This window comes from Rhipicephalus sanguineus, chromosome 8 (genome assembly GCF_013339695.2).
Source record: "Rhipicephalus sanguineus isolate Rsan-2018 chromosome 8, BIME_Rsan_1.4, whole genome shotgun sequence".
In the NCBI taxonomy this organism is placed as follows: domain Eukaryota; kingdom Metazoa; phylum Arthropoda; class Arachnida; order Ixodida; family Ixodidae; genus Rhipicephalus; species Rhipicephalus sanguineus.
Window position 1 is genome coordinate 159,800,412 of NC_051183.1, and position 14,260 is coordinate 159,814,671.

General features: G+C 50.0%; 1 protein-coding gene across 1 annotated transcript in view; it reads left to right on the forward strand.

The window, feature by feature from the left end:
* LOC119402432 (ATP-binding cassette sub-family C member 3) overlaps window positions 1-14,260 on the forward strand; it is a 311,062-nt gene that overhangs the window by 202,153 nt on the left and 94,649 nt on the right. The window contains exons 13-14 of the mRNA XM_037669579.2: window positions 11,355-11,571; window positions 12,105-12,249. Of these exons, the coding sequence (XP_037525507.1) occupies window positions 11,355-11,571; window positions 12,105-12,249 (362 nt within the window). The remainder of the gene's footprint in view (window positions 1-11,354; window positions 11,572-12,104; window positions 12,250-14,260) is intronic.

The following is a 14,260-nucleotide window of genomic DNA, read 5'->3' on the forward strand; positions in this document are numbered from 1 at the left end:
CATGGCCAGCATGTCGGCGATGGTCTTATTTAGACGTTCGGTGAGGCCATTGGTCTGCGGGTGGTAGGCGGTGGTGCGGCGGTGGCTCGTCTCGCTGTATTTTAAGACCGCCTGAGTTAGGTCCGCAGTAAAGGCGGTACCTCTGTCTGTGATGAGGACCTCTGGGGCGCCATGACGCAAGACGATGTTCTCCAGGAAGAACTTGGCTACCTCGGCGGCACTGCCTTTGGGCAAGGCCTTTGTCGTGGCGTAGCGGGTGAGGTAGTCAGTTGCTACGACGATCCACTTGTTGCCGGAAGTCGACGTCGGGAACGGCCCCAGTAGGTCCATCCCGATTTGCTGGAACGGCCGGTGAGGTGGTTTGATTGGCTGCAGCAGTCCCGCGGGCCTAGTCGGCGGTGTCTTCCGTCGCTGGCAATCTCGACAAGTCTTAACGTAGTGGGCGACGTCGGCAGCAAGGCGTGGCCAGTAGTATTTTCCCTGTATTCTGGCGAGCGTGCGGGAAACACCGAGGTGCCCAGCCGTCGGGTCGTCGTGTAGGGCCTGGAGGACCTCTGGTCGCAATGATGAGAGCACGACGAGAAGGTAGTCGGTTCGAAGTGGCGAGAAGTTATTCTTCATGAGAACGCCGTTCCGTAAGAAAAACGAGGGCAGTGCTCGCTTGAATACCTTCGGAACAACGGCGGTCTTGCGCTCGAGGTACTCCATAAGGCCCCCCAGTTCCGCGTCGGCTCATTGCCTTTCGGCGAAGTCGTCGGCACTTATAGTTCCGAGGAAGCAGTCGTCGTCGTCCTCTTGCGGCGGCGCGTCGACGGGGGCTCGGGGCAGTCGGCGTCAGAGTGTTTTCGTCCGGACTTGAACACGACGGTAATGTCGAATTCTTGAAGCCTCAGACTCCATCGTGCGAGACGACCTGAAGGATCCTTCAAGTTAGCTAGCCAACATAAGGCGTGATGGTCACTGACAACTTTTAAGGGCCTGCCATAGAGGTAGGGGCGAAACTTTGACGTAGCCCAGATGATGGCAAGGCATTCCTTTTCTGTTGTGGAATAGTTGGCTTCTGCCTTGGATAGTGACCGGCTAGCATAACTGATAACCCTTTCAAGCCCGTCATTCTTTTGCACAAGGACGGCACCGAGTCCTACGCTGCTTGCGTCGGTGTGTATTTCCGTATCGGCGCAATCGTCGAAATGCGCAAGTATGGGTGGCGTCTGCAGGCGTCGTTTAAGTTCTTGAAATGCTTGCACTTGCGCCGTTTCCCACCTGAATTCCACGTTAGTCTTCGTGAGAAGCGTCAGTGGTTCGGCGATCCGTGAAAAGTTTTTGACGAAGCGTCTGTAATAGGCGCATAAGCCGAGAAATCGGCGCACGGCCTTCTTGTCGGTCGGTGGCGCGAAGTCCGCGATGGCAGCTGTTTTCCGCGGGTCTGGGCGCACTCCACACTTGCTGATCACATGACCCAGAAACAGGAGCTCGTCGTATGCGAATCGGCACTTTTCTGGCTTCAGGGTCAGTCCAGATGTCTTGATTGCTTGAAGTACTGCCTCAAGCCGCCGGAGATGCTCGTGGAAGGTCGAGGAAAACACAACGACGTCGTCCAAATACACAAGGCACGTCTGCCACTTCAATCCGGCGAGTACGGTGTCCATGACGCGCTGGAACGTCGCAGGTGCCGATCAAAGACTGAAAGGCATGACCTTGAACTCAAAGAGGCCGTCGGGTGTTATAAAAGCGGTCTTTTCTCGGTCTCTTTCGTCTACTTCGATCTGCCAATAGCCGGTCTTGAGGTCCATCGAGGAAAAGTACGTCGCGTTGTGAAGTCGATCCAGGGTGTCGTCTATCCGTGGGAGGGGGTACAAGTCCTTCTTCGTGATTTTATTCAGGCGCCGATAATCAACGCAGAAGCGCAGTGTCCCGTCCTTCTTCACTAACACCACGGGTGACGCCCACGGACTCTTTGAAGGCTGGATGATGTCGTCGCGTAGCATTTCGTCGACTTGTTTCTTTATGGCCTCACGTTCTCGCGTCGAAACTCTGTAGGGGCTCTGTCGGAGTGGTCGAGAATTTTCTTCTGTTATAATGCGGTGCTTAGCAAGGGCCGTTTGTCGGACCCGCGATGACGACGAGAAACAGTCCTTGTATTGCAGGAGCAGGGTTTTGAGCTGGGCTTGCTTGACCTTCGGAAGGCTAGGGTTGACGTCAAAATCCGGTTCGGGACTCTATTCGTCGAAGCAGGTTCGGCAGCATCGAAGAGGGCGAAAGCATCGCTGGCGGCTACACATTCGTCGATGTAGGCAACCGTCCTACCCATGTTGAGGTGCCCATATTCGTGGCTGAAGTTTGTCAGCAGTACCTTTGCTTTACCGTCATGCAGCTCGGCGATACCTCTTGCGACGCAAATTTGACGGTTCAGAAGTAGTTGCTGATCGCCGTCGATTACGCCTTCAAGGTTCGCAGGTTTTTCGGTGCCGACGGAAATAATGACACTGGAGCGCGGCGGAACGGTCACCTGCTCTTCTATCACATTCAGTGCATGGTTCCCTGGCGTCGCGTGGGGCGGGAGCGCTTTGTCTGAGGTTAGTGTTATCGACTCAGACCTCAGGTCAATAACGGCGCCGTGGTCACTTAGGAAGTCCATTCCGAGTATCACATCCCTGGAGCAGTTTTGTAGGATTACAAAGCTCGCAGGATAGGTCCGGTTATTGATGGTGACTCTCGCCGTGCAGACACCAATCGGCGTTATCAGGTGGCCTCCAGCTGTCCGGATTTCGGGTCCACTCCAAGCGGTCTTTACTTTCTTCAGCTTGGTGGCGAATGGCCCACTGACGACGGAATAGTCGGCTCCGGTGCCGACGAGAGCTGTGACGCTGCGGCCGTCGATAAGAACATCGAGGTCACTAGTTCGTCGTCTTGCGTTGCAGTTAGGTCGTGGCTTCGGATCACGGCTTCGTCGATTTGTCCCGCTGTTTCGACGTTGCGTCGTGAGGTTTTCTTCGGGCCGCGAAGTTTCGTCGTGAGGGCTCCGTCCGGTTTGCGTCGTGTTCTGAAGGTCTCGTCGCGTTGTCGTCGTCGGCGGCCGCGGAGGATTTACGGCATTTCTTCGTACAGCAACCGCACCTCCATCGGTTGCTGCCCTTAGTTTCCCGGATACGGGCTAGGCGACCGGCCCCGGTTTGGACCAGTGTACTGCCGGCGGTGCGGTGTCATGTAGCGGCCGGGCGAGGGCGAGCGGGTAGGTCGTCGTTCTGGCCACTGTGTTCCGGTGAGGTAGTCGTTAATATCGCGAGGCCGTTCGCCTGGCTGCGGGCGCGGCGCGTTGATGGCGAATCTGCGTAGCCCAATCTGTCGGTATTGGCAGCGGCGGTACGTGTGGCCGGCCTCCCCGCAATGGTAGCAGAGCGGGCGGTTGCCAGGGGCACGCCAAACGTCGGTCTTTCGGGGTGCGTACCCTTGTCCTGTCGGCGGGCGGTATGGCGTCGGTGGTGGTGGCGGCGGTGCATGACGGCGGAACTGCTGCGCCGGCGCGGCGTCTTGACGCGGGCGAGGAAGGGGAGCGTTGCGTCGGGCTGCAGCAGCATAGCTCATGGCTTCCGGCTGAGCCTGCGGTGCTTCGGGAATTCCAAGCGATTGCCGGACTTCCTCGCGAACAACGTCGGCGATTGAATCCACTTCATGCTGCGGCGGGGGTAAAAGCTTTCGCAGTTCCTCCCGCACGATCACTCGAATCGTTTCACGCAGGTCGTCGGAGCAGAATGATTGAACTTCTGCGTGAGCTGGCGTCGAGCGGCGATTGAATTGTCGGGTGCGCATCTCCAGTGTCTTTTCAATCGTCGTCGCTTCGGAGATAAATTCCTGGACAGTACTCGGTGGGTTCCGCATCAGACCTGCGAACAGCTCCTGCTTTACTCCTCGCATGAGGAAGCGAACTTTCTTGTCTTCCGGCGTTTGGGGGTCGGCCTGGCGGAAGAGTCTGGTCATCTCTTCTGTGAAGAGCACCACGTTTTCGTTTGGCAGCTGCGAACGGGTTTCAAGCGCCTCGGCCCTCTCCTTGCGGATGACGCTCGTGAGTGTAGCGAGGAACCTGGTGCGAAATGTGTCCCACGTTGTCAGGGCTCGCTCTTGGTTCTCGAACCAGGTGCGAGCGGCGTCTTGCAAGGCGAAGTAGACATGCCGTAGCTTGTCTTCGCTGGTCCAGTCATTGTAAACGGCGACTCAGTCGTAGGCTTCGAGCCAACTTTCCGGGTCTTCGAATGACGATCCGCGGAAGGTTGACGGTTCCATGGGCGTCAGGAGAAGTATCGGTGCGGGCGGCACAGCGTCTGTCATCGTCGCTGTGGTCGAGGTCAGGGTCTTTGTTTGCCTGGTCTTTTCAGGTAGAGGCCCGTGCTCTGGCGGTAGACCTTGTTGCCTGCGGCTTGCTCGCTGCTCGGCCTTGGCGTCGACGTCTTCTTTGCGATTCGGGCTTGGTTCACGGCTTGACGGGGGCGTCCGGAACATGGACGTACAGCACCTCCACCAGATGTCACGTGGTTGTGACGTCGAAGAAGACAGCAGTCAGCACGTCCGAGATGAAACTCTTTATTTGGCCGAACTTCTGGCCGAGAAATTGAAAGTCAAACTACAGCAATACACTGATAGCGGCGAACAGAGCGTCGACGGTCGATCAACTGACAAGCGGTCAAGTGCGTCGGCTTTTATACAGGCGCTATCGAACTTTCCAGCGATATCGTTGGTGGCGGCGTTATCTCTCGATAAAGCTGGAACATTCGCGTGCGGCGCAAAATCTTAACAAAACGATCTACTACAATCGAGAAGCTGCTCGAACACTGGTTCGCGGACAGCCTCGAGCGTTCATAACCGTCCTTGCTAGTCAAACCCCCAAAAACATCAAAATAAAACAAGTGGGCGTGGCAAAATGCCTGGACTTGGCGGCGTGGTTCATCGTCTAGTAGATTGGATCGCTTCTACGTCCCAAGTGCGCTAGCTTCTTGTGTGTCGCGATCCGATGTGATACCATTACCATCATCCCCTGTTTATATTTCTGACTATCGAACAGTGTTTCTCGAGGCTTGCTTCCCTTTTTCTTCATCAGTGAAACCATGGCGTCTTGACATCCGCGTACTGCATGACACGCGTTCGCGTTCCAGTTTGTCTAGAGTATTGTGCGCCTCCCTGTTCGGCTCCGGTCCCGAGTCATGGGACGCGCTCAAGGTACAGGTACTGCTCAGTCGAAGGGCGTGCCCTCAGACGCCGTATGTCGGAAGAACTAGCGGACACTGCCCCAAAGCTACGCATTGCTCTTCGGGTGGATCGACTAACTCCATTGATGCGCTCATGGCAGCGAGAGTTACGGGGACGTTTCCAACGCCTTATTGCCGCATCGTCGTTGTCGGCAGCTGCTTGGCGCTGCAGACGTAATCCATGTGCTCACCCCGAGGTTCTGCGCTTTGCGAGAAGCTCGCTTCTCAGACAGTCGAGTCCGCTGGGAACTCAGGCCGCCAGAGCTCTTCCCGCTGCGTTGCCACCTGCGCGTGATCGATCAATCTTCATAGCTCACTTTGAAAACATGGCTCGTACGACAATGTCAACGCATCATGGTACCGCCGAGACATTCACAATGTTTAGTGGGCTGCCTCAGGTTCCACCAGAGGTAGCTGCACAACTTTGTGCAAGTCCGTCAGTTGATGAGGTGAAAGAGGCATTGTCTTCCATGAAGCGTGGTTCGGCTCCTGGGCCGGATGGGTTGCCCGTTGAATTTTATTTAACCTTTTGGGATGACATTGGTGCCACTTTCTCTTCTGTTATTCGCCGCTGCTTCGAGAACTTTGATTTCCCTGATAGCTTTCACGATGGTCCAATTGTGTTAATAGCTAAACGTGACCCATCGTCAGTTCGCCCAGAGGAATGGCGACCAGTTACGCTTCTCAACGTTGATTACAAAACTTTTGCAGCAGTTGTCACTCGGCGTTTGAGAAGCCTGAAGCCTTCCTTAATAGAACATCATCAGGCGTGCTCGATTCCTGGAAGAGAAATTCATAGCCTCTCCTTTGTTACGCGTGATATATTTGCGTACACGTTGGCGAGATCAGCACGTGGACTCTTGGTTTCACTTGATCAAGAAAAGGCATTCGATCACCTTGAGCATAGCTACATATTTAGCGTAATGGTGGCGTTTGGCTTCTCGCAAGACTTCGTTGAGCTTCTCAGAAACGCATACAGAAATATACGCAGCACGCTGTTTCTTGATGGTTATGAAAGTGCCCCATTTCCTGTTCCACGCGCCAAGGGTGTCCTCTATCTCCAGTACTTTTTGTGCTTAGTCTCGAACCATTCCTGCTCTCACTCCTTAATGATCCTTACATTCGAGGCCTCCCACTACCTGGAAGTGGTACCGTGAAGGTGACAGCTTTCGCCGATGACATCACGCTGTATCTAAAGAACGAGGACAGCTTATCCCGTAGCCTACGGCTTTTTGCTGAGTATGGGTCTATTTCAGGGGCTGCATTGAATTTTTCGAAATGTCGATATTTGTTCATTGGTTCCCCAGACATCTGCCTAAGCCCCTTTTTCGGTCTTCAAAAAAGCGACTCTATTCGCATTCTGGGGCTTCATTACGGCTACTACGGCATATCAGCCTCCGTGTGGCTCTCAGTTCTCGAGGATGTAAAACGACAAGTCCGGGAAGTGCAAGAATACGATTTGCCACTGTTGGAAAGAAGGTACTTAGCACAGACTATTTTGCGGCCGTGCATGGTACATTTATTTATTTATTTATTTATTTATTTATTTATTTATTTATTTATTTATTTATTTATTTATTTATTTATTTATTTATTTATTTATTTATTTATTTATTTATTTGTACCTCAAATGCCCCGTGAGGGGTATTACATGAGGGGTGGGCATAACTAGTCGATGATAGTTTCGATGGATGCCTTGAAAGATGCATGGCTGGAGTGGTGTACAACGTCGGTAGGAAGACGATTCCAGTCCTTTGCCGTGTGAACGAAGAATGATTTCATGTGAGCGGTAGTGCGGGCTGCCGGAGGATAGACTGCCTTTGGGTGGCCATGACGGGATGAAGTACGATGCAAGGGTTCGATGTCAGCCTGGTGAGGTAAAAGGTGATAGAACTTATGAAAAAGACACAATCTTGCAGTCCTGCGGCGCTGCTCGAGGGTTTCAAGATGAAGAGATAACTTGAGCTCGGTGACGCTGGTGTGATCAGAGTAGTCTGAACAAATAAACCTAGCTGCGCGATTTTGTATGGATTCCAGAGCGGTTGAGAGGTTAGTTTGATGCGGGTCCCAAACTGAGCATGCATATTCGAGTTTTGGTCGAACGAGTGTTAAGTATGCTAGTAGTTTCACCGAGGAAGGAAAAGGGCGTAGGTTACGACGCAAATAGCCAAGCGCACAATTAGCTGCATTGCTGATGTTAGAAATGTGAAGTGACCAAATAAGGTTATTGCATAAGTTAACACCAAGGTATTTATAAGATGTAACTGCGCATATTTCCGAGCCAGCTATCATGTATTTAGCGGAAACGAACGATTGACGACGATGAAAAGTTAGAAGTGATGTTTTGCTCACGTTTAGAGACATTAGCCATTTGTTACACCAAGATTCTATGAGAGAAAGGTCAGACTGCAGGATGAGGATGTCAGTGTTGTTAAGTATGGGACGGTAAATTACACAGTCATCAGCAAACAGCCGGATTTTAGAAGCACAATCCTTGGGTAAGTCGTTAATGTATATTAAAAAAAGCAACGGGCCCAGAACAGTGCCCTGTGGCACGCCGGAGACAACAGGTGATAAAGGAGAGGAGTGTTGGTTAGCGTAAACAAATTGCTGACGGTTAGACAGAGTCGCAGAGCCATTCGTAAACAGGAGGGTTGAGATTTAATCGTGAGAGTTTTAGAAAGAGCCGTTTATGAGGAACCTTGTCAAATGCCTTTTGAAAGTCTTGGAAGAGGGTGTCGACGGGTATGTTTTGGTCGAGGTAAGAGGATATGTCATTGATGAAGAGGACGAGTTGAGACATACCCTTCTGAAAGCCATGCTGGTTAGGATTGAAGTAATGACATGACGCTAGAAACTTTACCACGTGAGAACAGATTATATGTTCCATTAGTTTCGAACAAACACTGGTCAGGGAAATTGGACGATAGTTATTGCATGAAGATGATGAACCTTTTTTAGGTACTGGAATTATCTTGCCCACCTTCCAGTCTTGCGGCACCACTCCAGATGACAGAGATTGCTGAAAGATGTGACATAGGAAGGTACTGGTGACGTGTTTAGTATTCTTCAACAATTTAGAGTTGATTCCGTCAATGCCAGCTGAAGACGTAAACTTAAGCGTCTCAATTAATTTGGTGATGCCATTTACTTCAAATGTTATATCGGACATTGGTGGGTGGTCTAGGTAGGGACATTCAGGAAGATTAGTACAAGGCTCAGAAGTGAACACGCTCGAAAAAACAGTGTTGAGTACATGAGCTATGTTATGGTCTGGAATAGGCTTACTATCGTCATCAACTAGAGATAATGGTTTGTGTGGCTTTGGGTTAATGTATTTCCAAAATTGCTTCGGGTTATTTCTTAACATGGAAGGCAGTGTTTCCGAATAAAACGATCGTTTAGCACTTGCGGCCAATGAATTAAACTCTTTTTCTGCTATTTTATATTTTTCCCAGGAAGAGACTCTATTTGAGCGTTTGGCTAAACGAAATAACCTTTTCTTTTTGTTGTTTAGGCGTTTTAATGCGTTGTTGAACCATGGGGATGAAGGGCGTTCTGTTATAATAATGGTTGGGATGAATGTTTCCTCATGTCGTACAGCCTCCATTGCGAATAACTCGGTCGTTGCAATCCCTTCTTGGCTCGTTTTTCTGGTCAGGTGGACCTGAGCTGGTTTGCCGAGCTGCGCTTGGGCAACCACGTAACAGGGGTGGATTCGCGTTTCCCTCCGTGTCTGTTCGCTGCCGGCTGCTTGCCCTGCGATTCTTGCTTCGTTTGTTACACGGTGATCAGTGTCCCGCGCGTGATCTTGCCTGCTATTTCTTCGGCACTAAGTTACGTTATTTCTTACCGGGAGCACGGCTAAACTCTGCGCCGCAAGTACTTAATTCTCCTACATTTTACTCCACGGCAGTAGCATTTTATCGCCACGCACAGCAGGTCTGTCCTGATGTAGACATTCTAGAAAACCGTGTTGTAGATACAACGGCGGCCTTGCTGCTCCCTCTGGTTCCTCCAGATCGTGTAACACGTTCGAGTCGTGTCTCGTGGAGCGCGATAACGGCATCATTTCTGCCTGGCCATCTCCGTGACTTCATGTGGCGTCTGGGATGGAGAGTACTCCCAACACGAGACAGACTGGAGAGGTGGGGCATGGTCCCATCGTCCACTTGTCCGAACTGTCCGCTACAAGAGTCTAACCAGCATGTGCTGCAGCAATGTGTAATTGCGAAGGTATTTTGGAGAGCTGTTAATACCGGTTTCCGTGGCCTAGGAGTTAATCGTTTCGTCACATCTGGTCGATGCTCGCGTAGTCGCTTTGCACGCCTTCTAATTGCTGCGGGGGCTTTTTGTTTGTGGCGTAACAGGTGTGAGGCTGTTGCAGCGGGTCACCGTCGTCGTGCTCTGTTTCCGATTCTGGAACGGTTGTATTCTGAACTGCTGTCCTTTTTGTCGGAGGAATTGTTCTTCCTGGGGGAAGAGGAATTTCTACGACAGTGGTCGTGCCGCTTCCTGTCGGTAGTAAATAGACGTGTGCGGCTAGCTTTTGACCTGGCCTGGTTCTTGTAACCAGGTCACCAAGCAGTGATCTATTAATGATTATAATCGGTTTGTATTGATTATTTCTGTGTGTGCATGTTCCCGTAGGTGTGTGAGTTCTTGTATATACACATTTCATGCTAACACTATAAATTTATTTAAATTACATGTACCATATGATTTGCTGTACACATATGTGCTGACATGTTCACAGTCATGTATATTGTGTATATGTTAGTCCTTAGTCCGTGTCCGTGTGTTAGTCCGTGTGTGTATGTTAGTCCTTAGTAGCATGTGTTAAGGACACCCTGTGGAATTGGACATTTCTGTTAAGACGTTTAATGTATATTGTGTTTAGTCATTTGTGTATGTTAATGTCGTTGTTGTACAGAGACTGTTTCCAAGTGTTCGTAGCGTCTTTTGATGGAACAACTTTTTTCTAAACAAGACAGACCAAAATTTCTCCGTTTAAGTATCCCAAGAAAGACGATCGTCTTTAAAAACAGACTGCTGGCGCTGCGCAACCATTCACCGGCCACCCCATAATATAGGCACTGCATCTTGACCTGCAAGGTAGTGCCGGTGGCAGATTTCTCTTGTGCGTAGTTGAACAATAAAGATTCGCAACGTGCACATTAACTAAAAGCGGACTGCGGGTCTCTGTCTAATCTTCCTTCTGTGTCTCATTGTCCATTAGCAGTGATTTTGCTGTGGGAAACACCGGCACACACTGCATGCTTCGCCCCTCCACGGGTTTCACGTTAGTGGAGCTGAAACAACCTTCCTTACATGCTTCGCCCCTCCCCAGTTGTTTTTCATGAACGCTTCCCCGAGTTCACTAGCCCTTTATCTTTGTGCTTCAACATAATGACTGTGTCACGGACAAAAGGCTTACACCCACATGATCTGCAATGAGCTGAAAGATGCGACGTCGGCGTTCCCTTTAAGGTATCGTATTCCCATTTTCCATTTGCATAGTAGCAAGCCGGAGACGAAGATCCTTGGGTAACTCCTTTCTCGCATTGAAGGGTATCTCTCCCTTTTCCATGCTAGTTCCCTCCCTCTCCACCTCCTAAACCATGTAAGCCCAACCGCAGGCTATTATTTTTGTGCTGCAGTTCAACCAAAAGCTCACCAAGTCTCTTATGTTTTCGCCTTAGACTACTCGAAGGCATTCAGCGACCGTAAAGATGTACATAGAGGGTACTTTATTTCACCTCTTCCTCATATTATGCACTCGGTTATGCACTTTCTTTCTTTAACGAATTCTCCTTAATGCGTTGGTAGTTCTGACATATTTCGATCTTTTTCAGTGGCTGCTACGTCATCGTCTTGAAGAGTGCGTGCCGTTCGACGACACATTGTCACTAATTAACTTCCACTAATTAACTGATTTCGCAAGTAAACTCACTTAAAAATTGCTTTGATCAGTCAAGCTTTCACTCGCTTTTGTATGACTCGGATAGACGCCATGTAATCTTCTTTTCTTGCTCGCACACGGGCCTAAGGCCGCGCTCGCGCGAGACACAACCGTCTCACGCATTCGCTGATGCAATCTTCCCGTGTGCGCAGGTGAAGTGGTGGGTGTACTTGGCGTACATCAAGGCCATGGGCAAGTGGTTGACGGCGCTCACCTTCGTGTCGTACGTCTTCTCGCACGCTTTCAACATAATGGGCAGCTACTGGCTCAGCCTTTGGAGCAACGATGCCCTTGACCCCGTACTGGCCACGGACCCGCAGCAGCGCAACTTCCGTCTAGGCATGTACGCCATGTACGGATTGGTCGAAAGTGAGTGAATGCCACTCCTGCCAACACTCCGCAATTCTTGGGTTCTTTGAACGAGTGTGCCAGCATGTGTCGCACCTGTATAATCGTGTGCAACTGAAGGCGCGCTTGAACGAAAGAAGGGCTGCTTTCTTTGTTCGACACAATGTTAATCAGAATCAAGCAGACGATGAAGCCACGTAATTTGTGCTGTTTTACCTGTATTACGAATGTGAAGAAAGTGCCCCCTATGCGTGCATGCAATGCCCCCGTGTTTTCGCAATCATTTTTACGCGGCCCCACATTGAGAAATGCGAGCTTGTTTTGCTACAAAGTGAGCCAGCATAATTGCCTATAGTTCAGTTTCAATATTCATTATTTACGATGTAAGTGCAAAGCCTGTGGTACCTCTTAATTTAGTCTGTTGGAAGCATTTGTGGGTAGTTGTGCTATATTCGCTTACAGTCGGTCACTTTCCGCCGCACTGTTATCTATCCGTATCGGTCTTGCGCGCGCGTGTGTTGTTGCTCATCTCGGGTGCCTGTGGTCTCTCGCAGCTATGTTCATCCTGGTGGGCAGCATTTCTCTGAACCTCGCCGCACTGAGAGGAAGCAAGATCTTGCATGCCGGAATGCTGGAGCGCGTCCTCTCTTCTCCCATGTCTTTCTTCGACACCACGCCGATGGGCAGGATTTTAAACCGGTTCGAACACTTACTTGCCACCGCGTTTTTTATTCGTGAACTAATGCATGAGCATTGAAGATGTTCAACACCGGCTCTATTTGCTGTCATGCAATGAAAAACGTATTTTCTAGAGCTTCGCTAGTACGCATGACCATAGGTCGGCAAAAAAGTTAGAGCTCACTCAGTCTCACCCAACAAATGTATTCTGCTCTGAGTGCTCACTGGGACTTAGATTCACGAACATATTTCTCAGCCGAACTCACTCGGACTCAAACTCACTAAACTTTTTCTCCACCAGACTCACTCGGACTCAGTCACCAACATATTACACAGCCAGACTCACTTAGACTCACGGTTTCGCTTGAGTCTGAGTGAGTACTCATGAGTCCGTGAGCGTAAAACTAGCTTTTTTCCGTGTTGGTGTCAACGCCCTTTAATGTCAATATCTCGCACACCCGGGGCTCTACGATGCACCTTTTTATGTTATACCTTCAAATACGAGTTATCAGTAATCCAGTAACCCAGTAAGGACATTTTTTTTAGATAGCCGACTCACACGACATATTTTTATCAAGAACTTTCCATGATAGTTTCCCGGGTAAGGTCATGGCACCCCTCCCAACTCACGTATCTGACCAATAAGTACTGAGGTGGCGCGTAAACGTGAGTGCGTTGAGATATGTGTGAATAGACTTGAGTATAAACGTAAGCCGATGTAAGGTTGACAGTAATGCTGAATATGAGTAGATAGGACCATAGGTCGGCAGTGAAAGGTGGAGCTCGCTCAGGACTCACTTAAAAATTATATTTTGCGCTTAGGGCTCACTCGGACTTAGGCTCACCAATATTTTCCTCAACCGGACTCGCTCGGGCTCACACTCACCAAAATATTGCTCATCTGGACTCACTAAGACTCAGACTCGCGGGCCGATCTGAGTCTGAGTGAGTCGATTCATGAGTGAGTTTGCCGACCTATGCGCATGACAGCTTAAAATGTGTTTTCATTGCACAATTCTGAGATGTAAAGGCGCCCTGTACCTCACTACTAAAGGGGCCTCTAAACCAACCAGAGGTCGAAGTGTGGTTGTGCTGCTGCAGTTGTACACGAGTCTGCAACAAACACGTAGCCGTGAGAATATTTCGAAACGGTGCCGTAATAGCGGAGTTACACGCGCCTGATGATGAAAAAATTCTGCAGATCCCACGCGTTGTGGGAATCGGTTTCACGCGAAGCAGTCAGCGAGTACTTCTATGCTGACCACCTCATATTGTTTGGCTTTGAGCCAAACAGTATGAGGTGGATCGACGTGTTCTTGTAAGTGTAATGGCTGTGTGCACATCGTGGGCTTACCAGGCACGTCGCCAACACTGGCCTTTAAAGAGTAACTTATGGCGCGACGTAAAAACAGCCCTCACGTTACAGTACATACGTCAGTATTATCGAAACTAAGTGCACTTTATGTTGTAATCATGTGAATATCATACGTACCTTCCGTTAATGTATTCATCCGGGCTCGAGCAATGCTTCAATATAGCTTGCTGAATCATAGGAATGCAAATGTAATGTTTATATAGACTGCTATAAAAGCGGAGCCAACTCTGGAACCACAGACGTTAATCTGATATGACGCCTGTATCGTAGGAGTACATATGTAGTGCTTATTGCTTTCTTGTAAAATGAGATAGCCAGCACCACAAACACAACGCTGCACCGACATTACGCCTGCATAGGCTCTTTTTACAAACCAGTTCATAGACCTGGCGTGGCTCTGTGGTAGAATACCTGATTGCCACGCAGAATGCTTGGGTTCGATTCCTGCTGGGATCCTAATTCTTATTCAACGCTGCCGGTGTCGGTTTTTCTTAACGCTCTCGCATTTAAATTAGCAATGGCTGTTCTCGCCGTTGCTGGGTAGATATAAACTGTCAATCACCTGTGGCGCATACCCGTACACCGATGCCCGTGCTAAACGGGTATGTGCTACACGTGTCTGGAGGAAAGGGTTTCACGACGTACGCGACAGCATTC